General features: G+C 40.4%; 1 protein-coding gene across 1 annotated transcript; it reads right to left on the bottom strand.

The window, feature by feature from the left end:
- Positions 1-10053: 10053 nt before the first annotated feature.
- LOC308380995 (aromatic-L-amino-acid decarboxylase-like) lies at positions 10054-25495 on the bottom strand (the record flags this gene model as incomplete). Its single annotated transcript, XM_080858477.1, has 13 exons — positions 10054-10254; positions 10481-10582; positions 15095-15193; positions 15519-15538; positions 17373-17449; positions 18718-18785; positions 20102-20196; positions 20343-20409; positions 21004-21147; positions 21680-21814; positions 23150-23269; positions 23608-23721; positions 25211-25495. 13 exons carry the CDS (start codon positions 25493-25495, stop codon positions 10054-10056), a joined length of 1527 nt encoding a protein of 508 aa, XP_080714603.1.
- Positions 25496-27549: the final 2054 nt, after the last annotated feature.

The raw sequence follows: 27549 nt of genomic DNA, 5'->3' as shown, positions 1-27549 counted from the left end.
ATGTTAAGTAGGGGAGCATCACAGCAATTGAAAAGCTCAAGACAGCAATAATGGTTTTGCTCTGATTTTTGACACAGGAATATTGAATCATTCATAACTGTGGAAAGAAATGTACGCCTTTCATAACCTTCTAACGACATGATATTCCTGACTCTGTCTCTTCCAGGAATTCCACACGGTATTGGTCTGAGTTTATGAACCTTTGAAGATGCATGCTGAAGTGACCTAACCTTTTGGAAATGTGACGTAGACATTGCAGTTGCATTAATTAAAGATCTGCACTAGCCGGGAATCGAACCCAGGTCACAAGAATGGGAATCTTGTATGATACCACTACACTACTAGTGCATGTAACTTTCTCTGGAAAATGTCTTCCCAATCAATTGCAAGGAAACTGGATGTTAAGTAGGGGAGCATCACAGCAATTGAAAAGCTCAAGACAGCAATAATGGTTTTGCTCTGATTTTTGACACAGGAATATTGAATCATTCATAACTGTGGAAAGAAATGTACGCCTTTCATAACCTTCTAACGACATGATATTCCTGACTCTGTCTCTTCCAGGAATTCCACACGGTATTGGTCTGAGTTTATGAACCTTTGAAGATGCATGCTGAAGTGACCTAAACTTTTGGAAATGTGACGTAGACATTGCAGTTGCATTAATTAAAGATCTGCACTAGCCGGGAATCGAACCCGGGTCACAAGAATGGGAATCTTGTATGATACCACTACACTACTAGTGCATGTAACTCTCTCTGGAAAATGTCTTTCCAATCAATTTCAAGGAAACCGGATGTTAAGTAGGGGAGCATCACAGCAATTGAAAAGCTCAAGACAGCAATAATGGTTTTGCTCTGATTTTTGATACAGGAATATTGAATCATTCATAACTGTGGAAAGAAATGTACCCCTTTCATAACCTTCTGATGACCTGATATTCCTGACTCTGTCTCTTCCAGGAATTCCACACGGCATATGGATGAACCTTTGAAGATGCATGCTGAAGTGACATAACCTTTTGGAAATGTGACGTAGACATTGCAGTTGCATTAATTAAAGATCTGCACTAGCCGGGAATCGAACCCGGGTCACAAGAATGGGAATCTTGTATGATACCACTACACTACTAGTGCATGTAACTTTCTCTGGAAAATGTCTTTCCAATCAATTGCAAGGAAACCGGATGTTAAGTAGGGGAGCATCACAGCAATTGAAAAGCTCAAGACAGCAATAATGGTTTTGCTCTGATTTTTGACACAGGAATATTGAATCATTCATAACTGTGGAAAGAAATGTACGCCTTTCATAACCTTCTAACGACATGATATTCCTGACTCTGTCTCTTCCAGGAATTCCACACGGTATTGGTCTGAGTTTATGAACCTTTGAAGATGCATGCTGAAGTGACCTAAACTTTTGGAAATGTGACGTAGACATTGCAGTTGCATTAATTAAAGATCTGCACTAGCCGGGAATCGAACCCGGGTCACAAGAATGGGAATCTTGTATGATACCACTACACTACTAGTGCATGTAACTCTCTCTGGAAAATGTCTTTCCAATCAATTGCAAGGAAACCGGATGTTAAGTAGGGGAGCATCACAGCAATTGAAAAGCTCAAGACAGCAATAATGGTTTTGCTCTGATTTTTGATACAGGAATATTGAATCATTCATAACTGTGGAAAGAAATGTACCCCTTTCATAACCTTCTGATGACCTGATATTCCTGACTCTGTCTCTTCCAGGAATTCCACACGGCATATGGATGAACCTTTGAAGATGCATGCTGAAGTGACATAACCTTTTGGAAATGAGACGTAGACATTGCAGTTGCATTAATTAAAGATCTGCACTAGCCGGGAATCGAACCCGGGTCACAAGAATGGGAATCTTGTATGATACCACTACACTACTAGTGCATGTAACTTTCTCTGGAAAATGTCTTCCCAATCAATTGCAAAGGAACCGGATGTTAAGTAGGGGAGCATCACAGCAATTGAAAAGCTCAAGACAGCAATAATGGTTTTGCTCTGATTTTTGACACAGGAATATTGAATCATTCATAACTGTGGAAAGAAATGTACGCCTTTCATAACCTTCTAACGACATGATATTCCTGACTCTGTCTCTTCCAGGAATTCCACACGGTATTGGTCTGAGTTTATGAACCTTTGAAGATGCATGCTGCAGTGACATAACCTTTGGAAATGTGACGTAGACATTGCAGTTGCATTAATTAAAGATCTGCACTAGCCGGGAATCGAACCCGGGTCACAAGAATGGGAATCTTGTATGATACCACTACACTACTAGTGCATGTAACTTTCTCTGGAAAATGTCTTCCCAATCAATTGCAAGGGAACCGGATGTTAAGTAGGGGAGCATCACAGCAATTGAAAAGCTCAAGACAGCAATAATGGTTTTGCTCTGATTTTTGACACAGGAATATTGAATCATTCATAACTGTGGAAAGAAATGTACGCCTTTCATAACCTTCTAACGACATGATATTCCTGACTCTGTCTCTTCCAGGAATTCCACACGGTATTGGTCTGAGTTTATGAACCTTTGAAGATGCATGCTGCAGTGACATAACCTTTGGAAATGTGACGTAGACATTGCAGTTGCATTAATTAAAGATCTGCACTAGCCGGGAATCGAACCCGGGTCACAAGAATGGGAATCTTGTATGATACCACTACACTACTAGTGCATGTAACTTTCTCTGGAAAATGTCTTTCCAATCAATTGCAAGGAAACCGGATGTTAAGTAGGGGAGCATCACAGCAATTGAAAAGCTCAAGACAGCAATAATGGTTTTGCTCTGATTTTTGACACAGGAATATTGAATCATTCATAACTGTGGAAAGAAATGTACGCCTTTCATAACCTTCTAACGACATGATATTCCTGACTCTGTCTCTTGCAGGAATTCCACACAGTATTGGTCTGAGTTTATGAATCTTTGAAGATGCATGCTGAAGTGACCTAACCTTTTGGAAATGTGACGTAGACATTGCAGTTGCATTAATTAAAGATCTGCACTAGCCGGGAATCGAACCCGGGTCACAAGAATGGGAATCTTGTATGATACCACTACACTACTAGTGCATGTAACTTTCTCTGGAAAATGTCTTTCCAATCAATTGCAAGGAAACCGGATGTTAAGTAGGGGAGCATCACAGCAATTGAAAAGCTCAAGACAGCAATAATGGTTTTGCTCTGATTTTTGACACAGGAATATTGAATCATTCATAACTGTGGAAAGAAATGTACGCCTTTCATAACCTTCTAACGACATGATATTCCTGACTCTGTCTCTTCCAGGAATTCCACACGGTATTGGTCTGAGTTTATGAACCTTTGAAGATGCATGCTGAAGTGACCTAACCTTTTGGAAATGTGACGTAGACATTGCAGTTGCATTAATTAAAGATCTGCACTAGCCGGGAATCGAACCCAGGTCACAAGAATGGGAATCTTGTATGATACCACTACACTACTAGTGCATGTAACTTTCTCTGGAAAATGTCTTTCCAATCAATTGCAAGGAAACCGGATGTTAAGTAGGGGAGCATCACAGCAATTGAAAAGCTCAAGACAGCAATAATGGTTTTGCTCTGATTTTTGACACAGGAATATTGAATCATTCATAACTGTGGAAAGAAATGTACGCCTTTCATAACCTTCTAACGACATGATATTCCTGACTCTGTCTCTTCCAGGAATTCCACACGGTATTGGTCTGAGTTTATGAACCTTTGAAGATGCATGCTGAAGTGACCTAACCTTTTGGAAATGTGACGTAGACATTGCAGTTGCATTAATTAAAGATCTGCACTAGCCGGGAATCGAACCCAGGTCACAAGAATGGGAATCTTGTATGATACCACTACACTACTAGTGCATGTAACTTTCTCTGGAAAATGTCTTCCCAATCAATTGCAAGGAAACTGGATGTTAAGTAGGGGAGCATCACAGCAATTGAAAAGCTCAAGACAGCAATAATGGTTTTGCTCTGATTTTTGACACAGGAATATTGAATCATTCATAACTGTGGAAAGAAATGTACGCCTTTCATAACCTTCTAACGACATGATATTCCTGACTCTGTCTCTTCCAGGAATTCCACACGGTATTGGTCTGAGTTTATGAACCTTTGAAGATGCATGCTGAAGTGACCTAAACTTTTGGAAATGTGACGTAGACATTGCAGTTGCATTAATTAAAGATCTGCACTAGCCGGGAATCGAACCCGGGTCACAAGAATGGGAATCTTGTATGATACCACTACACTACTAGTGCATGTAACTCTCTCTGGAAAATGTCTTTCCAATCAATTTCAAGGAAACCGGATGTTAAGTAGGGGAGCATCACAGCAATTGAAAAGCTCAAGACAGCAATAATGGTTTTGCTCTGATTTTTGATACAGGAATATTGAATCATTCATAACTGTGGAAAGAAATGTACCCCTTTCATAACCTTCTGATGACCTGATATTCCTGACTCTGTCTCTTCCAGGAATTCCACACGGCATATGGATGAACCTTTGAAGATGCATGCTGAAGTGACATAACCTTTTGGAAATGTGACGTAGACATTGCAGTTGCATTAATTAAAGATCTGCACTAGCCGGGAATCGAACCCGGGTCACAAGAATGGGAATCTTGTATGATACCACTACACTACTAGTGCATGTAACTTTCTCTGGAAAATGTCTTTCCAATCAATTGCAAGGAAACCGGATGTTAAGTAGGGGAGCATCACAGCAATTGAAAAGCTCAAGACAGCAATAATGGTTTTGCTCTGATTTTTGACACAGGAATATTGAATCATTCATAACTGTGGAAAGAAATGTACGCCTTTCATAACCTTCTAACGACATGATATTCCTGACTCTGTCTCTTCCAGGAATTCCACACGGTATTGGTCTGAGTTTATGAACCTTTGAAGATGCATGCTGAAGTGACCTAAACTTTTGGAAATGTGACGTAGACATTGCAGTTGCATTAATTAAAGATCTGCACTAGCCGGGAATCGAACCCGGGTCACAAGAATGGGAATCTTGTATGATACCACTACACTACTAGTGCATGTAACTCTCTCTGGAAAATGTCTTTCCAATCAATTGCAAGGAAACCGGATGTTAAGTAGGGGAGCATCACAGCAATTGAAAAGCTCAAGACAGCAATAATGGTTTTGCTCTGATTTTTGATACAGGAATATTGAATCATTCATAACTGTGGAAAGAAATGTACCCCTTTCATAACCTTCTGATGACCTGATATTCCTGACTCTGTCTCTTCCAGGAATTCCACACGGCATATGGATGAACCTTTGAAGATGCATGCTGAAGTGACATAACCTTTTGGAAATGAGACGTAGACATTGCAGTTGCATTAATTAAAGATCTGCACTAGCCGGGAATCGAACCCGGGTCACAAGAATGGGAATCTTGTATGATACCACTACACTACTAGTGCATGTAACTTTCTCTGGAAAATGTCTTCCCAATCAATTGCAAGGGAACCGGATGTTAAGTAGGGGAGCATCACAGCAATTGAAAAGCTCAAGACAGCAATAATGGTTTTGCTCTGATTTTTGACACAGGAATATTGAATCATTCATAACTGTGGAAAGAAATGTACGCCTTTCATAACCTTCTAACGACATGATATTCCTGACTCTGTCTCTTCCAGGAATTCCACACGGTATTGGTCTGAGTTTATGAACCTTTGAAGATGCATGCTGCAGTGACATAACCTTTGGAAATGTGACGTAGACATTGCAGTTGCATTAATTAAAGATCTGCACTAGCCGGGAATCGAACCCGGGTCACAAGAATGGGAATCTTGTATGATACCACTACACTACTAGTGCATGTAACTTTCTCTGGAAAATGTCTTCCCAATCAATTGCAAGGGAACCGGATGTTAAGTAGGGGAGCATCACAGCAATTGAAAAGCTCAAGACAGCAATAATGGTTTTGCTCTGATTTTTGACACAGGAATATTGAATCATTCATAACTGTGGAAAGAAATGTACGCCTTTCATAACCTTCTAACGACATGATATTCCTGACTCTGTCTCTTCCAGGAATTCCACACGGTATTGGTCTGAGTTTATGAACCTTTGAAGATGCATGCTGAAGTGACCTAACCTTTTGGAAATGTGACGTAGACATTGCAGTTGCATTAATTAAAGATCTGCACTAGCCGGGAATCGAACCCGGGTCACAAGAATGGGAATCTTGTATGATACCACTACACTACTAGTGCATGTAACTCTCTCTGGAAAATGTCTTTCCAATCAATTGCAAGGAAACCGGATGTTAAGTAGGGGAGCATCACAGCAATTGAAAAGCTCAAGACAGCAATAATGGTTTTGCTCTGATTTTTGATACAGGAATATTGAATCATTCATAACTGTGGAAAGAAATGTACCCCTTTCATAACCTTCTGATGACCTGATATTCCTGACTCTGTCTCTTCCAGGAATTCCACACGGCATATGGATGAACCTTTGAAGATGCATGCTGAAGTGACATAACCTTTTGGAAATGAGACGTAGACATTGCAGTTGCATTAATTAAAGATCTGCACTAGCCGGGAATCGAACCCGGGTCACAAGAATGGGAATCTTGTATGATACCACTACACTACTAGTGCATGTAACTTTCTCTGGAAAATGTCTTTCCAATCAATTGCAAGGAAACCGGATGTTAAGTAGGGGAGCATCACAGCAATTGAAAAGCTCAAGACAGCAATAATGGTTTTGCTCTGATTTTTGACACAGGAATATTGAATCATTCATAACTGTGGAAAGAAATGTACGCCTTTCATAACCTTCTAACGACATGATATTCCTGACTCTGTCTCGTCCAAGAATTCCACACGGTATTGGTCTGAGTTTATGAACCTTTGAAGATGCATGCTGAAGTGACATAACCTTTTGGAAATGTGACGTAGACATTGCAGTTGCATTAATTAAAGATCTGCACTAGCCGGGAATCGAACCCGGGTCACAAGAATGGGAATCTTGTATGATACCACTACACTACTAGTGCATGTAACTTTCTCTGGAAAATGTCTTTCCAATCAATTGCAAGGAAACCGGATGTTAAATAGGGGAGCATCACAGCAATTGAAAAGCTCAAGACAGCAATAATGGTTTTGCTCTGATTTTTGACACAGGAATATTGAATCATTCATAACTGTGGAAAGAAATGTACGCCTTTCATAACCTTCTGATGACGTGATATTCCTGACTCTGGCTCTTCCAGGAATTCCACACGGTATTGGTCTGACTTTATGAACCTTTGAAGATGCATGCTGAAGTGACATAACCTTTTGGAAATGTGACTTAGACATTGCAGTTGCATTAATTAAAGATCTGCACTAGCCGGGAATCGACCCCGGGTCACAAGAATGGGAAACTTGTATGATACCACTACACTACTAGTGCATGTAACTTTCTCTGGAAAATGTCTTTCCAATCAATTGCAAGGAAACCGGATGTTAAGTAGGGGAGCATCACAGCAATTGAAAAGCTCAAGACAGCAATAATGGTTTTGCTCTGATTTTTGACACAGGAATATTGAATCATTCATAACTGTGGAAAGAAATGTACGCCTTTCATAACCTTCTGATGACCTGATATTCCTGACTCTGGCTCTTCCAGGAATTCCACACGGTATTGGTCTGACTTTATGAACCTTTGAAGATGCATGCTGAAGTGACATAACCTTTTGGAAATGTGACTTAGACATTGCAGTTGCATTAATTAAAGATCTGCACTAGCCGGGAATCGACCCCGGGTCACAAGAATGGGAATCTTGTATGATACCACTACACTACTAGTGCATGTAACTTTCTCTGGAAAATGTCTTTCCAATCAATTGCAAGGAAACCGGATGTTAAGTAGGGGAGCATCACAGCCATTGAAAAGCTCAAGACAGCAATAATGGTTTTGCTCTGATTTTTGACACAGGAATATTGAATCATTCATAACTGTGGAAAGAAATGTACGCCTTTCATAACCTTCTAACGACATGATATTCCTGACTCTGTCTCTTCCAGGAATTCCACACGGTATTGGTCTGAGTTTATGAACCTTTGAAGATGCATGCTGAAGTGACATAACCTTTTGGAAATGTGACGTAGACATTGCAGTTGCATTAATTAAAGATCTGCACTAGCCGGGAATCGAACACGGGTCACAAGAATGGGAATCTTGTATGATACGACTACACTACTAGTGCATGTAACTTTCTCTGGAAAATGTCTTCCCAATCAATTGCAATGAAACCGGATGTTAAGTAGGGGAGAATTACAGCAATTGAATAGCTCAAGACAGCAATAATGGTTTTGCTCTGATTTTTGACAAAGGAATATTGAGTCATTCATAACCGTGGGAACAAATGAGCCAAAACAAGAAAGACATTTTTTCGCAACTCGTTTTGCTCATTTTTAATAGAGGGTTTCAATAAGTCTGGAAGGCCCTGTATCCATCTATTTATCTTTCTAGACATGGGTTGGCCTAAGCATTAATGATTGGAAGCTTTTCTGTATAAAAGTGAATTATTACTGTTCACTGTGCAGTCTGAGTCTGCTCATCACAGCTATTATCAGATAAGTAAAAATAGGCCATATAAGTACAAATAATAATTTTTAAAAGTTGTATTGGTCTCTGTACACACTCCTTGTTCTGTAAATGGGAAACTAAGTAGAACAGACCAAGCAACACACTGTTCCAACCAATCAACAACAAGAGGTGCTTCAATGTTGAGTTCAAATATATCAACAGTCTTTTACCAGCATCAAGGACCACAGCTATAACAATGTTGCATTACTTATGTTACATCGTACGTTTATTGTTTAAACATTTATGTCAACACTAACAGATGTATGCAGTTTGATCCATAGCACTCGGATGGATATCTTATAAGCTTTCATTATAAACACCACGTACAATCAAAACAAAACATACATACAAATATAACCTTTTCCATCCTTTGCAAAAACCTAAGCACCTACATCAGCTTTCTTACACACCAAACACACATATAGACACTTTAACGTAGACAGTAAATGACATTCAGTGTGCAATATCACCAACATGAAGACATATACGTGTTTAAAAATAAATATTTTCACCCGGTTCAATAGACCGTCACTCATGTTATCACATGTAGGTTTGTTTTAACACACACACATTACCACTGACTAATGAAAGTTGGAATTGGTTCTTTTTTTCTTCATATTTTCTAAATATTTTGGTTTTGACAGTATTTGGTTACGACAATGCCAGGTTGACAAGACAATTTGTGTCCTATTTGGGTCCCATTTTACAAGTAACAAGTAACTATTGCCAGATTTCACCACTAATGTTGAATAGTTCTTCTATTTTTTCTTTGGTATATTGTGAATTAGCTGTGTAGTAACTCTTTCCCAAAAAAGTTAAAGATTTTTAGGAGGTTGTTACTATATTTATGTTTTCTCTAGTGGGCTTAGACCTTAAACTTTGGAACAAAAATGCATGGAAATTACCTTCCAATCTAATTGAGTTTTCTGATATACTAATACCAGTCTAAACCTCAAAACACTGAATATCACTGGTATGTAGATGACACAGAGTACTTAGCTTTGGACACATTCCGTACTTCATGAAAAGTTTCAGCTAACAACAATCTGTCAGTATTTATTATACCATAAATATAAGAGGTCAAAGCTTGGGATCTGGGCTTTCCATCATCCTGAACCACAAAGACCAGACCAGAATGGGAGTAAAACCATAGGACCAGGCACAATGCCATGACCATTTCAATTGAGGTTTCATTTTTGTTTGAGTCATACTTGAGTCATATTTGAGTGCGAGCAAAAAGCCAAGGCCAAACCCATCCAATAAATAATATGGTGACACATGGACTCACACATATATGCACACACACACACAAACACACACACACACACACACAGAGAAAGCAGAGTGGCAGGGTATTGTAAGACAGTATGTGTTTAGTTTAGAGCTGGTCGGTGCCAGCTGATGGTTAGTGCCCTTTCTCAAGCAGTAGCTCTGACGCTAGCTCACGGATGTGGTGCCACGCCACCTGCACGTGCCGTGACTCTGTGGTGCGGGCACAGACGGCAAAACGGAGCACAAAGTTGCCTGCCAGCTGACAAGGGACCAGGTGGATCCTGCGGGCACTGTTGAGCCGCTTTAGCAGAGTTTCGTTTAGTTCGTTTGATCCCTGTTGAAGAATGTGAACACTTAAAATGCTGGGAATACATATGAGGACACACATGCTAAGTGTGAATTCAGTAGTCAATCTTAGCTATTATGTAGCTATTAACTACTATGTTTTTTGATATAATGGCAAATTGATTGGCAAGTCTACATTTATTGGTTTGAAGTCAATAATCGAACGTATGAAATGTATCTTAGCTATTGACGGGGCAGTGCTATCCCATTCTTACCTTCAATCTGAAGCAGACAAGGCCTAGTACAACATCTGCGCTGATCTCAAAGCGGGGATCATCTCGAACCATGTTCTCAAATTCTTTAGCCAAACGCACATGCTGTAAGAGGAAAGAGTGGTCAACAATGAACTGCTGTTAAAAAAACGTTGGTTTCGGTTACATAAACAGCTTGAGAAGAATCTAAAATTAGTGGCAGGCCGAGAATCTTTGGATTGTAAAACATAGATGGCCTAGTTGCAATTACTCTAGTTATTACTAGTAATTAGATGTGGGTCAGCTGTTTACCGATTATGTCTCTAAAAACATTCCAGAAATGCATTGTTCCACTAGGTTTCTCATACCCCAGATTCTTATATCTACCCTCTGTCTCTGGTTCACTCCCTGTACCTTTCCACACAAAGGTAAAATGAAGGGTACTGAGTGTTGCATTGCATTGTAAAATTGTGTCTTTGTCATGTTTGGGTTCATTTGAATGGTCTCAGTCAAAATTATTATTTTGGGACTTAATTTAGGACTAAATGAACTGGGTTTTTAGGGGGAAGATAGTCAACTATCTGCAGCCAGATAATCCAGCACTCTATGTGTGTAGCCATCACCCTCTGAAAAAACAGGTATGTACATACTCTCTTAATGTTTGGATGTTTCATATGTTTTCTCTTAGATATTTGTAACTTTAGATTATTCACTTTAGGCTAGTTTGAATGTGTAGCTGAATCAATAACTTGCACCTGACAAAAACATTATGATGCTCTGACCCACTGTGGTCTCTTAAGAAATGATTAACAAGAGAAGTATTGCTCGGTAGCGGTGTTTCCGCAACGACTGGCTAGGATCAGCTTCAAACCTTAAAGCAGTGATGGAAGTCTTGAGGTACCTGGCTAATGACCTGAATTGGACACGCTGCAGAAGAACTGTTACACTGTATTATACAGAGGTGCATTGCTATCCAGCCTCTGCACGGGATCGAATGGTTATCCTGAGATCCCACAGCAGCCTAGCACTCAGTTCCTGAACCGGTTCAGTCTAACATACTGGTAAACCCTGTGGCAGCACTGAGCTATTAACTATACAGGTTGAGTCTGTGGAATTTGCCAAAATCTAGAAATATGGCCATGGCAGTATGAGCAACACTATTCCTAGAAGAAACCAGTTATTAAAAAGTAAGAGGGGTATTAGTTAAAACAGATTGTAGACATCCAAAGAAATGACCCTAGGTCAGCCTACCTCAAGGGTAGCAATATAACATTAGAAAAACAGGAACTAAGGCTGAGTTCCTAATTGAGTGGTGCCAGATTAATTAAGTTTACCAAGACAGGGTCCTTTAATAAATATTATATTTCAGCAAAGCGCAGAAAGACGAACACGCAGAAACCTCAGCAAAGCGCAGAAAGACAAACACGCAGAAACCTTTAGCCACTCCCAGATCCGCCATTGGTTTAGAAAATTGGTTCCTTAGATAACTCTAATGAGACATTTCCATTGTGCCACAAATAATCCTTACAATGGCCTAATTCAAGTTCCTGTCAAAACTGTGTAGTGACAACAAACCCTCTGGATGACTATATCTGAAGCCTTAGGACATCATAATGAATTTGATTGTATCGGATTTTTTTTTTTTTTTTTTTACCTATTTTAATATTTTAATAAATTCTACGTAGTGCTGCTTTGACTGCCAATTCAAATGTAACATTATCTAACACAGTGGTTCCCAAACTTTTCTGGCTCACGGCACCTCTAAACATATCTCTCTCCATCCACGGCACCCCTATTTTTTATGTCATATTTTTACTTAATGCCATTTGATTAAAGGCATTACATTGAGAAGGTTAGGTTTATCTCATTCTTGTTATATTCAAATGAACCACTCTCTTTAATACAACTCATTTAATAGAACTTTTGAATAAATAGTGAACAGAATATGAACAGACAAAGTCTGTCCCTCTCACAACTATATCACAGCCAAAATACGTATTGGTAATAATCAATAAATTAGCTGGCAGTAACAAAACATAGCAGGAACAAACCTTCAATATAAAGTTCACAAAAATATAGTTATTCTCGCCTCCACAGACAACTTGTCAACTTAATGTCACATGTCTCTGACTGCAGAGTTTGTTAATGCGAGGAGGGTTTGTTGACACAGTGCAACACAGAGGTCCTTTTCAACTGACAGCCTTTGCCTCAGGTGTAGGAGGGATTGTGGACAGTGCAACACGGATGTCCTGTTCAACTGACAGCCTTTGCCTCAGGTGTAGGAGGGATTGTGGACAGTGCAACACGGAGGTCCTGTTCAACTGACAGCCTTTGCCTCAAGGCCAATTTAGGGTCGTTTTAGACGCAGAGCCGTAAGCACGTAATTTACACGAGGAACTTGTTTTAGACAAGTTTTGATTTAAGGTTCGTTTTAGACGCAGAGCCGTGTTGCAAGGCTTGTGAGCCGTGTTGCGTGTTGCAAAGCAAATTGACGCCAGAACTGTAGATTTATTTTGAGTTAAGTAAGCGTATTTATTGCAGCAGGACAAAGGAAAAAAACTTACCGGAGCATGAAAGTGAAGTGGGCGAAAGGCTTGATGTTATGAATACATGTGTTACACAAAATACAAATGTTGGCAATTCAGTACCAGTGGCGAAAAAGACAGATCACATGACGCAAAAGTTCGTTTATTGTGACACATCTTTTAATGACTGCGACAGACTTTAAAACGATGTGTTTATGAGTTACATTATTCAAAGATGAGGCGGTAAACGGCTGGCGAATCTCATCATGTTGTCAATGCTTGTAACTACAATGGTGCTGGCCACAAGGTAGCGGCAGGTTAATGTTAACTTTTGTATATGAGCAGACCGGGCTCATTCTATCAAAATCGCGGGTGCAATTGATTGATTCACGTCAATATGAACTCAATGAAAGATATCACCATGACTCACAAGTGGCGGAAAATGAATATGAAAGTACCTATTTGTTCGTGAATTACCACATTCTCTCCAAACAATCGCGGGTGAGAATGGGATATTCTCTCCATACATTCGCGGTAATTTGAGCGTCCTCATAAGTGTTTAAAGAGTATTTGTAAAGGAGTTCATGTCTTCGGACCTCTTCTGTTATGTTTGTTCCTAATCCATAAGAAAAGGCTTGTGAGACGGTCTGCAGGGTATTCATGATTTAAAAAAATGTCTGGGTCTAAAAAAGAATGCTATTAACCCGGAAATGTGAGACTCTGTGAAAGGCTGTGGTAGCCGGCCAATCACAGACTTTGCGAGCTGCGTAGGGCCGTAGTGTTTTAGTCGCATAGTCAGGAATTTTGGGCGACGCACTTAAGCACGTAAGGGGGGATATTTTACCGTGCAAGGGGGGGTTATGTATCTTACGTGCTTACGTCTCTGCGTCTAAAGCGACCCTAAATCGGCCTTCAGTTGTTGCACTGTCCACAATCCCTCCTCGCATTAGCAAAATCTGCAGTCAAAGACGGGCACATGTATCCCATTAAGTTTAGCATGGTTGTCCAGTTCCATGTCATTAAATGATCAAGCCTTGGGCCATTCCGCGGCACCCACCCACTTTGAAAACCCCTGATCTAACAGACCATTTCTAACAGAACAGTTCCTCATGCAGCCATTGGGGGGCAGTATTATCCTTCACATCCAAGGTCTAAAAATGCCAGCTCAATGTACTGATTCATACATTTCTATTCCGCTAGTGGCATACATTTTCACATTTCATCATTAGCAGCTACCTGAATTTGTGAATAACTGACCACTTCCTTTTTCTTATACCCTCAAGACTGAGGTTGACAAAGAGCTGTGGTTTTTAATAAGGAGTGATTCAAGAACACAGGAGGGGGGCTTGCACAAAGGGATGTAATGCTATGGTTTCATCTTAAACTCTGGATTTATCATCATGTTATTAGCGCTTCCTTTTAGAAATGATGAAACTGGATACAGATTGTTACATGCTGGCCTTTCTCTCCAGTGGAAAGGCCTGTCATTTCTTTAGACTTAGGACAAGATGTGGGATTGCTACTACTGCTAATTAGGACGAGCTGATTATACAACTGGTCGAATAATTACCCTGTTTATGGAGATTCAGATTGGAGGTGTTTTAGTGGTGTGTGTTTAAACCCAGTTCTGGGTCAGATTGGAGGTGTTTTAGTGGTGTGTGTGTATAAACCCAGTTCTGGGTTATACTTTGAGACCCAGTAGCTTTTGTTTGTTTGGTTACTATTAGGAATAAGGTTTAGTTGATTCAGGTGTTACTGTATTAGATTAATTCATTTCAACCACTGGTTCAGAAATGTTTCCAGCTGTTTCAGGCACATGTCCCAAGTAAGCTAGGCAGGCAGACGCTAGCCTAATATGTGTAGGTGTGATATAGCTGGTGTTTATCAAGCCTGAGATGGCACAAAAAAAGAATATACAGAGAACTGTTAAAGTTTGTGTTGAACACCAATTTCTGTGTTGATGGGCAAGTCGCTGCACACATTGAGCGCTTGAGTGCGCATATAGAGTGAAACAGACGAAGGCCTAATAACTGGCATCCTTGCACTAGAGCCTAATTTAGCATAGAGACAGCCTGGCCAATTTGATTGACAAGAGCCAGTGAATAGCTGTTACCTGACGGATGTAGTCCTGCAGGCCTTTGACTCCATACATGCGGAAGACAAACCACATCTTCAGAGAGCGGAAGCGTCGGCCCAGTGGAATCTGCCAGTGCTGCGGGGGTCAGAGAGACACTATTAGAAATGACATGTCTGGTTACTTTATCAGAACACGTGCACAAACACACATTCACACACGTTGCACTCACAACTACAGACGTCTTAACCCAAAATAGATACACATCTACTTATATGAAATGCCCCTTTCTTGAAAATAAAGAAAACTGCACAATGTGTCATAAATTGACAGCTTTACTGAATGTGAAGGTTTCAGATCGCTGTGTACATTTTTAAATTCAAATTTCCATTCTCTGAATGTAACTCATTTTGGTGGAAGCAAAAGGGTTTAAAACATAAATACTAGAGATTTTTTCACTTACTCTGTAATCTGTGACCAGTCCTGAAAGAAACGGAAGAACAGAAATAAAACATGCCAAAGCTGATAATGGACTATTCATTCATTATTTAAAATAGTATGTATCAGACATTTCAATCAATACTTCATGTATCAACAACAGTAAAGAAATAACCAGCTCCTTTATTTGATATAATAATTATTGTGTCACTCACTGACTAATAATTCTTTCTTACAACACAGGCCATAATTGTATGAAAAAACGCCTGTTTTGGAGGTTATGGTTAAGTGGTTGCATGGGCTATGTTCTTGTACTGTACACAAACCACAGATTGACAGATGTCTGTGCACTGCCGCTAAACAGAGAGAACCCTCAGCTCTGCAGCGCAGGCAATAACCTCTAATCTCATTTGCCTGTTTTGTTTGCTCTTTCTCTCTTTCCCTTTCTCACTCTACAAGAAGAATATACACTGGCTTTGTCTCTGTGAGCTCAGTAAGGGTCAGCTGCCTGGCAGGTCGTGGGAGGGAAGAGGCTACGTCTTTTGTCTTCCTGTCAACGCAATTATGGTGCTGCAGCAGGCACAGCTGCAGGCTGGCCGCTACAGAGGCGCTGCTTTTATCTGCATCTCATTCAGGAGCCACAGCGGCAGAGAGATGAGCATGGATGGAGGAGGAGGAGATCCACTACAGGTACAAGCAGGTGCTTCTCTCTCTCTACATTCCAGGTAATTCCACTGACAAGCTGAGAGGCAAAATCCTCACAGTCTTTCTTGGTGGGAGCAGTGCATTACTGACACACCAGAAAGATCTTTGCCAACTATTTGCTTCTTCTCTCTTGCTTGTCACCGAACACACACCCACACACAACCACACACACAGACACACCCACACACCCACACACACACACACACACACACCCACACACACACACACACACACACACACACACACACACACACACTGACACACACACACACACACACCACACACACACACACACACACACACACACACAGACACACACACACACTGACACACCCACACACACACACACACACACACAAGCACACACACACACACACACACACACACACACACACACACACACACACACACACACACACACACACACACACACACACACACAATGTATTGTATTTGGGTGCTTGCTCTGGTCAGTGTTTATTTGATCTTTATCACCACTGTTTCTCTGCTCAGTATGAGGCCAAAAGAGGGGGGGGGGGGGGGGGCTGGCTTTCAGGTGACTAAGCGGATAGATTCTTGGTTATGACGTGGGCACAAAAGTAATTGCACATATGGACTCTCCACAGGAGGCCAGAAGCACATGCTTTTACCAGCTATCAAATCATTTGGTAGCTCACTCCAGTCAGCTAGACTCATGACGCACCATCATTGATTATGTGTAAGCTTTGGACTAGGGTAATTAAAGGAGAGGTCCGCAATTCTGATCCAATAATCCTTTTGTCAAATTTAGGGAATTGCTCCTCACCGACCTCTGGCTGGCTGGTCTGGTCAATGTGTGCGATTAAAAAAAAACTCTGGTGTTCGTACACAGTCCTGGCGCTGTGTATAACTAAACATAGTGTGTCAGACAATTCCAGCCAATCAACAAGTTGCCCCGGTAGCAGAGAGGGGAGGGGTGTCATTTATAAAATTATATTAAATATCAACAGCCTTTCGCCAGAATCGTAGAACATTAGAACATAAGGGGGGGAAGTGCTAACCATATTGCATTAGTAAACCTTAAGTTAGAATATAAACCTATAAATTGTGCTAGATTATTTTTTTTTAATTATTCATGGTGAATTAGTCATGTAAAAGGTTTTGCCAGTTATTGTGAAGGTCATACATGTATTACCTGATTCTTGATGATCATGTTTAAGGTAGACAGGATCCATTTTGAAGGCCCCAATCAGGTCTGATCTCCTCTTCACCCTTTAGATGAGCAGGGGAACATAATATTATGGTATGGCCTGTAAAAATAATGTCCCAGTAATAAAGGAGGTGCCCAGAAGTGAAGGTGTGATTTGATAACACATGCCTTGATATGGTTTCCGAATTATTACATGTGACCAGTGGTGAGCACTGAACTAACATGGGACGATGAATTGTTAAACTAAGATCGAAACTGCAACTGTTTCACTGGACTGTTGTACCAAAATCGTACTACGTAAGTTTGAACCATGTTTGTTAGTAGTTACAACGTACTTGGTTAATGACGCAGTGTAGCACATGGACTGGCACGTGTGTTTTAATGAGGGATAAATCGCGGAGACTTTTGGATATACCTTAATTTCATCCCTGAATAATTTTCAGAATTTCTAGGTCACCTAGCAAATTAATTTGTTTACGTAGGCTTACCTTGGAAAATTGCTGTCACCGTTGAATTATCTTTTATAGGTCTTTACATATTTACATTGAGCGTTTGTCTATTGTGGTATTTACAAATGAACACAAAGTCCTTGTGAAATCTGTGGTTCAGTAGGTTAATCTTCATTGGTCGTGGTTCAATTCCTGCATTAAGTGATTCTTAATTGTGCGTATTCATCTTTGTAATCCTCTGTTACTATGTTTTTATGTGTTTGCGAATGTTCGGTTGAACTATGGTTTTGAGAAACACCTTCATCAGTTAACGACAGTTCATACTATGTAAGTTACGTAGTTACCTTGATAGTTCAAACTATTGTGTAGGTAGCACCTATGCTTTTGGGAAACACATTCCAAGGTCACTTTTTTATGCAGAAGGAGATCTTTACTTTAGGTAGTAATTTGTCTTCTTTCTAAATATGGAACTCAACAGCACTAATGCAAGCAGTATACTTTTAATTTATTTATTTTTTAATGTTAGTAGACAAATAATGTTTTTTTGCCTTTGGAAATATACTAGAGCATAGTGAAAAATCGCAATTTGATTGGGAAAATATGTGATAGTAACTTTTGTAATTGCAAAAGTAGGAATGACTTTCAGGGGGTTTAATACTTTTGCATTTTGTCTGTCACGTTGTCAACTTGTTCAATTGTAATCATTAATTTGAATATTTATTTTTCTTGCAAGTTAAAATACAAATTCACAACTAAAATCAAAGTTAGGCACATGGGTGGGGTAGTAAATGTAGAACAGCTGCATGCTGTGTATGAGTTTATAAGACTAATCCATTTAATCTATTATAACATCAGAGAGAAAGAAAATGCTGTTTGCTCACCACATTGTAGAGCAGTCAAAGTTGACCAAAAGCCATTTGTGAGGGTTGAAATTGAACGAGTCTGCGAACTGAAAGGAACAAAAATGACTAATAGTAAGGTACACAAACCATAGTTCCCCACCATCCACAATAACAAATGCCATTAAATGGGTAATGGGAGGTTGTGATATTGATGCAGCTGGAGGCATTCTAGGGCTTCACTTCTAATCATCTAATTGCTTAATTGTAGGTGATGAGCATCTACCCACTTTTAATGACGAACATCATGTAAAATTATATAATAAGAGAAAATAGAGCCGGTAGCGCTTTCAGAAAAGTTTGTATAGGTTGTATCAAGTGCATTACAGTGTAATTCATGGGCACACTACCACTGTTTTGTCATCAGGCCTTCATCATAACATTTTACATTTTAGCAATGTCAATTTCAATTCTGCCGGGTTTTTTTTTGTAAACACTTGTGCATAATTATTTAGTTTAATAATCCCGGTTCACACTTGTCCACTATCATGATGGAGATCTGGCATATCTGCTTTTCATCTGTTTGCTGTTCTGCTTTTCAAATATCCTCTCCATCTGCTGCAATAAAAACAGTCAGTGGAAGACAAAAGGACAGCACAGACATTATGAGAAGGCTTTCTTTTTGCAGGGTCTATCTTCACTTCCTGGAAACCGTAACTAAGGCAGGACACTTCCGGACCCTACTGGACACAACTGTTGTTCAAGTCATAGATAACGGCTAGGTCTTTTCTCCATACAGATGAGCCCTATTCCCCACCATTGCTTGAACTCATGCTGACAATAAACAGTGATATTTCCGCTGGTGACTTATCTAAAGGTCTGCTGGTGCCTCAGGAAATTACTTTACCCTTATCACACTAGCAATACTGCACAGCAGGAGCAGGAGAGGCTTTGAAATTCAATGGAAGATTAAGAATGTCTAATTTTGCACAGATTTCTAAACACATCACTCACCCTGTGAACCCCTCTCCTGACATTTAAATGCTGCTCTGTCCATGCAAGTGCAGGCAGCCCCTGTTAGCCTCAGAGCATACTGAGCCTTTCTTTGCATTAGTTTGTGAGGATGGATACAATGGAATATACATATTTGAATATAGTTCTATATCAATATATCTGACATTTTGTATTTATTTAGTCTGAACTATCCTTTAAATGGTCTAACACATTTGAGAAATGTGTTTTATACAGGAGTTATAGAAATACTCTGAAATACTTCAGCAGGAAAAGGAAGAAAATATTAGTTCGGCCATAATCCATACACTGGACACACCACTGCTTGTGGAACCCTTCCCATTTAAAAAAATGTCTGATCTAAGAAAACCTGATATGCTTCATTATGCGTGTGATGTTGTGCTGCTGTTGTTACCTCAATACCATCCAGAAGGGGCCTGAATTCTGGACAGATGAATGAGCTCCCGGCGTAGGCGGCATCAATATGCATCCACATGTTCTCTGCATTACCTGGGCCAGAGTGTATGAATCCAAGTGTTAATCCTAGAACCTCGCCAGGCATTTGATGTGTATATATATTCCTAGGTACCACTTACATATATATTTTGTAGATTAGCTATCCCAAAGACAAAGGTAATATGAAATGTAATGCTCACAAATAGGTCCCAGCTCTGTGATGTGGTCAAAAGCACACGATGGAGTCGTTCCCAGTGTGGCACAGAACTGCAAATACAGATTTAAGAACATATTAGTTAATGCATGTGAAACATTTCAGAACGTCTTTGTATTGGCTTTTGTCTTTTGAAGCAAAAAAAAATAAGAAAAGTAATTCCATGCCATATGAACTGTAAAAGGGTTCCTGGTTTCATTTCACTCTGGCAATGTCAGTATTGTTTCGGTGAATATGCTGAAATATTTTACATTTTGAAAAAAAAAATCTTCACCAAACTCTTGTTACACAGGCCTGTCCACCAGGGTTTAAGACTAGATGGTGACCTCATGATTCACTTATGATGGCGAGAAAGCCTTCACTGATTATATTAGTGGTCAGATAGGCCTCAGGCAACAGTTTCAGAGAGAAAGTAGAGGATGATGCGATTATGTCTTAAACACAGCAACAGAGTCTGGATGACCTCTTACTCAAGTCATGCAAAGTCCTCTCTAACACTGGCAAGGTTGCTTGGTTTACTATCACATTCGTGGAGAAAGTCACTGAATATAGAAGCAACGGAATTGGGCACTCACCCAAATCAGGAAATGAGCAGCTCTCCCCCCCCCCCCCCCCCCGGCAGCTAATGAGAACTCTTGCTCACTCACAAAGGAGGGTATAAGGCCAGCCTTTTTGTCCTCTTCAATGATCCTTATCAAATCCTCTCCCCCAATTGCAAATTTTTCATCAGTAGGAACCTTACGCATCCTCATGCCACCGATTAGACCAGCTCGCTCGACAGAGGAGTGGGCCTGCAAGAGAAAACCACGTCATGGTCAATACACCAGTGTGTGGAAAGGCTTAAATAACAGAAAGGAAAAGACTGAAAGATCATTTTGGTGCGTTTAGTGCACCTATGCACAATGATATTAACGGGTTACAGGTGTAACTGGTTCCAAGGCTGTTCACAGCCTTACACTCCAGCTTGTGAGTTTTGTCGTCATGTGAGTACAGAATTATTCCACAACAGATAGATGAAGCAAAAGGTTTTATTGTGCATTAAACAGCACAGTGTGAGTGGGTGTAAATTACATTTTCTAAAAAAGAACAAATGTTCTCCAAAAAACAATACTGATATTTATTTCCATTCTGGTATATTTGGATATGTTCTTACCCTCTAAACTCCTCTTTACTAAAAGTACATTAATTCATTTAACAGGTTATCTTTCATGCAACCGCCAGGAATCAGATGACAGGAATTTAGTGTAAGTCAGAACTGTTTAGAGTAAATATATATTTTGTGAAGAGCTCCATGTTTGAAGAGGACTAATGCTGAGATCTCACCTGATCTGAAGTGTAGGCCACCAGTTTGGAAATTATATCAGCCTCAGTGCGCTCAGGTTGCTCAGCTAGGACCAGTTGGACTTTCCTGCGCCGAGCGGCAAGTAGGGCTACCAGCGTGGCTTCACTGGCACTGCCCTGAATTCACACGGTGTATATTAGAAGGTCAGTCATCAAAGCATGTACGTCAAGATTTAAATGTTAAGTTCTGTTCTGTTTCGGAGAATATTTGTGGCTAATTCAATTCAATTCAATTTTATACAGTATATATAGCACCAAATCAATGAAATGTTCTCAAGGCGCTTTACAGAGCCCAGTGTCTGGATCATTCATCATCTAATCATTTCTTTGTAGCTTTACAAAATGTTACATACCAGAAACAATCAAGTCAGTTTCAATGGCAGGTGTATTAGCACAAAAACTTTTGTTTGGGGGTGGGGGTTGTGACACAGGGGCACATCTGTACATGTTACACCTCCCTTAGATTCTTTCATAGCCATCTCATCTTCAATTTATGTTTCAACTACATGTTGTCAAATGTCAATAAAATCCCCTTCAGTTTTGTTTGTCTCACCTTTTAATTTATTCAAACAAGCTTTGCTCTATAATAAGCAAAGGCTTCAAAATGACAAAAGGGGGCTCATTAGTCTTGCAAGCTAGTGTCATTTGTTGCCATGGCAAGGACCCTCGGTAAGTGAGGCAGACATGTTGTACACAGAGGAGGAGGAGGAGAGGTAGAGGCCACGCTGAAGAGGAATAAACTGATCTGTCATCATCACACCACAGCTGCATGGCGGTGTTGACTGGCCAATAATGAATGGGAAACTGCCCTTGTCACGATACGCTTCGCCACCATTTGCTTTCGATCGACAGGTTAAAAGGCAATTTCCTGCCATTTTTCCAGGCATGGTGACGCTAGAGGGTAGCAATCAATGACAAACTGTGGCTATACAACAAATTACACTACTTGTTTGTTTTTCCCAATCTCTCTATTGTTTGCTGTATGTTTGAAGCAAGGGAAGGATATCATTCTGCCAGACAAAACAAAATATCGCCGGACCAGCTTTCAACCTTGAGATTTTTTGTTGTTGTCATGATCCACACAAAAATGTCATGTTATTTCAAGTGCATGGAGACAACAAACAAAAACCTGAATATAATGAGCAGCAACACGACCACTGTGGAATCACTGAAATGCTCCTTTCATTTTGTACAGCAGTAGCCCATCAATCCATAAGCAATCGTCTTGTCAGTTATGCTTTCTAATGTAATATCGATGAAGAAGCCAGTTAGATGTTTATGGTGACATCAATAGCGTAATCTGAGATTCAGTGTTTACCTTAGCTTAAATTTGAGTACGAATGTGCCGTGAATCTCTCTCGCCCTGTTACCTTACATGATTATTAAATCAATAAACTGAACACATACATCTGCGTCTCACTTTGACTGGTAAATGTTAATGGTCCAGCTCACCTGTATGACTCCGCCCCCCTTTCCAGTGGTGCCAGCTATGAAGTCCTCCGGCAGGTTCAGCATCTTCCCCAGCCAATCCAGCATCACTGTCTCCAATTCAGTGCAGGCTGGACTGGCAGCCTAGAGAATACAAAATGGCCACAAGCTTTAAACTTATTCACTGTTATTCCGATAGCAGCTTTCTCAGTATGTGAGATGTTTTTTAAATGTGCTTTATAAATACATTTGACTTGACTTTGACTTTCTAAGTAGTCTGCACTCTAAGCTTTGTGTGTGTGAACATGTATCTACTTTGTGTGTGTATGTGTCTAAATTCAAACACTGTGTTCATGTAATTGCAAGTGTAAATGGCAGCCATTTCAGTATTTTTGCCACTCTATGACTATTTAACAGCACAAATGGCAGATAAAAAAATTGCACAAAGAAACCACAAAGAAACAAAGACGTATTTGTCATACCCAGGAAAAGCCGATGCAGCCAATAGCACCAGACAGCATGTCAGCCAGCATTGCCGGATATGAGCTGGCTGTGGGGAAGTAAGCGTAAAAATATGGACTGTGCCAGTGGGTTACCTATGAGGCAGAAGGAATTTCCTCAGTATAAAGACACAGAAATAGTGCAGTATGAAAATGAAAAGAGAAACACTAGGATTAAACAGAGTGTAGGCCACCAGTTTGGAAATTATCTCCAAATGATCCCTATTTGACACTCGACCCAGGAAGGACCAACTTATCCTAGCTGAGCAGCCTGAGCGCACTGAGGCTGACAAAATGTCCAAACTTGTGGCCTACACTTCAGATCAGGTGAGATCTCAGCTGTAGTCACAAATTATATACAGTATTTACTCTAAACAGTTCTGACTCTGAATAAACTCCTGTCATCTGATTCCTGTCATGTACTCTCTCACTCTCTCTACCTAGCAAAACATTGGCCTCTACACTGGAACAAAACATTTTCAATTAACCTATTTTTTCACGAGGTGTTTCCCAGTACAAGAGGTGCCATGGCAGCCCATGCACTGCAATAACAGTGGTATGGAAATCTTTGTTTATGTTTTTGGTGTTGTCACATCTCCTACTAATTAGTAAATCTACTAAACTGGAGAACAATACAACATTTATTTTCCGCACATTTGTCTCTGCCATGGAAGACAGCAACATGCTGATAATGTACAGCTAAAAGACATCATTCTTCTTGAAGGATAATTGCTCACATCTTTGTTCAATTCCATTTCTGTTCTGTTATGGCTGCAGCTTGCATGCACACAAACAACATTTCACCTAGTGACTTGGCAGGGTCAAATAGAATTAATCATTGCAAAGGGGGAGAGAGAGAGAAGAGAGAGAGAGGGAGAGAGAGAGAGAGAGAGAGAGAGAGAGAGAGAGAGAGAGAGGGAGAGGGAGAGGGAGAGAGAAAGAGAGAGAGGGAGACAGAGAGAGAGAGAGAAAGAGAGAGAGGCCTGAGGCAGTCTATAGCTCTGCCTTCCTTGCAGGATTTTCCAGGGGTGAGTCACTCATTAACTTACGTATCTTAAATCACTTAGAAAGAGGTGTTGGGGGGAAAATTCATTTTAGACAGTCAAACGGAATAAATGGAATGAAAGGGAATAAAACGGAACACTTTATGACTGGATGAAAATAATTTATTAGGAGGTCATGAGGCAAGAGTCTATGACTGTGATAGTTTGATAGAATTATTGTGCAGTCAAATGAGAAGGCTCTGAAGTTCAGATATTTCACGATAAAAAAGCCAATTATGCAATAGGCCTTATGAACTTTGAACATTTAGGATACATTTGTAGTAGAAGACTGGGACACAGCAGCTGGATAAATCATTAATCCAACAGGATAAATCTAACCAAATAAAGTCTTGAGTGACTTTAAGATCTCGTCACAGCAAATACGCTTTACATTCTACCATATTTAAAGCAAAATGACAGTTATCAGATATATGGACTTTCATTGTCATCACCCGCAACTCAAATGTTCAAATGTGACCTGCCATACCTATGGATGTGCTCATTTTTCAACATGATTCAACAGGTAGCCTATCCGTTCTTACCCCCGGCATGATGACTCTTTCGATGTCCTTGACCACATTGTCATAGGTGTCTGGGTCCTCAGGAGCCTCTTGTGGGATCAGACACCTGAGGTAGCCTGGTTCCACATCTGGGTAGACCTGCCTCTGCTCAATGTTCTCCATATAATCTGCAATGAAGTCCACCATCTCTTTCCCACGTCTCCGGAACTCTGTTGCATCCATCTCCACTGCTAAAACACAATGACACATGTGGAACAGGTTAAAACAGCTTCCAGGTGTGTCAGGGCTTTGGTGGCGATGTTCCATAATGTAGGAAATTAACTCAATGAAAGCTATCAAATAAAAAACAATAGAAGTGTTTTCAGTGTAGAATCTGCACATTGCACATATGCACATTTGTTGTATCCATGGCTATGCTAAGAATACAGACATCTTACCTGATTCCATTCAGCATGGGCAGTGCTGAATATTTTTAGATGGTTACACGTTTTTAGCTCAGACTATAACTTACTCAGGTGGGCCTAATTTTCAGTCTCTACCGCTAAACCTGGAAAGTGCTCTTCGTTTCAAATGAATTATAGAGTGTGAATTATATTGTCACCTCATCATTACCTCGGGTATACATAAACAAGTCTACATTTTGTGTGTATCAGCCTATGCCCCCGTTGAGCCAGTGTGATTACAAAGGCCTCTAATCCATTCTCCCTGCCCCGGATTCACCAGCGTAAACACTTTCTGCGTCTAATCCAATGTAATGCACACTAATACAGGTGAGTGATGGGTCCTTCCAGGTCTGGCATCCGACAAGCCCTTAGTACGTTCATACAACGAAATATTTGCACAGTGTCTCCAATAAAATCAAAAACGAAAGGAAAAAAAACTCCTATCCCTATAGCTATCCCTTCCCATAATAATCACATCCTAAACGTGCTGAAATATTACAACACATGATGCTGTGGTGTGGTCTATTGTTATATCGGTCAGATTTATTCTAGTGGTAGGCTGTTAACTGTTTTCCGATAGGCTAAGAAAATCACCTGACAGCCCTCGGAGGATCTTACGATGAATAAGACCGCACTAATAAATTATGAACTTTGCCTAAAGTTCTTCAAAAGCACAAAAAGCAGATGTTCCATCGCCTTGCAGATTGTGATCTGGATCCCACAGCTGAAACCACCGCCAAACTGTAACACTTCTGTTCAGGTGATGTATTATGTCGAGCAATGGTGAAGTGACCGAAAGCCGCCTTGGGGTTACAATAGCCTGATGCCAACTGTCGTTCAGATAAACTTCACAACTGCTGCCCGAAACAGAGCATGTGTTGAATGCTATCAGGTCTAAAACTATGGCCGGTGTTGTACCCGATTCAGCCCCCCCGTCAGAATAAGCCCCCCCCCCCCCTGTTCAATTCTACTAGGAAGGTGTCACATGCATGAAACTCACTGTGCTTACTCATAGTCCCATGTCTGTACTCTGAAAAGCATTTGATGTACCCGATTCAGCCCCCCCCCCGTCAGAATAAGCCCCCCCCCCCCTTGATCGGAAAGGAAAGCAGTTCGCCTAAATAAACGCATGGGAAAATACTATACTACGATTTCATTATTTGTGAAAGAGATGGAAGAGAAGAACACAAGTGATTACAGTCTTTAGAACTGTTCTAAAGAGTACAAACAACCGATGTTTTTCTTCCAAAAACCTCGGATAATAGCAATCTGACTGGTGTGAAAATAGGCCTGTCGTGATATGCCCCCCCCCCCCCCCCCCCCCCCCCTTTAAAATAATTCTGTTGATCCGATCATCATATGCTTTTCAGAGTACAGACATGGGACTAGTAGCCTATGAGTAAGCACAGTGAGTTTCATGCATGTGACACCTTCCTAGTAGAATTGAACAGGGGGGGGCTGAATCGGGTACAACACCTGTATGAAACGGGGACTGCAGACATATTGGCGAGGTATGCAGGCGACTTTTCCATTTAAGTTTGGGATTAAAAGTAAATTGCTTGGTGAGGAGATATTACTGTGGCCAACTTTGGGAAATTTCTGCTACGGTTGAAATAGTTCAGTGTTAAATTATTTACCCCAATCACTTCACTACTTATAGCTCAAACCTTTATACTGTAGTCAAACGATCGTGGAATGTAAGAATTGTACCTAAGATCTTTTTCGAGCCGTCTGTTGGTTTTAGGCTACGTCTTGCCCTGTCCCTACTTGCCGAGAGAGTAATTAGCCTATAAAAATATATATATATTTGTTGTTGCCTAATATTATAACGTGTAGTTGCTCCTGAACAAATATATAAAACGCCACTCCCACATCCAGCCATGACATTACCAATACGTTTCTAGCGCCAAACACAGG

Source organism: Sprattus sprattus (assembly GCF_963457725.1).
Source record: "Sprattus sprattus genome assembly, chromosome: 19".
In the NCBI taxonomy this organism is placed as follows: Eukaryota; Metazoa; Chordata; class Actinopteri; order Clupeiformes; family Clupeidae; genus Sprattus; species Sprattus sprattus.
Note: the sequence above shows the minus strand (reverse complement) of the source record. Positions and strands in the feature narration are given on the sequence as shown.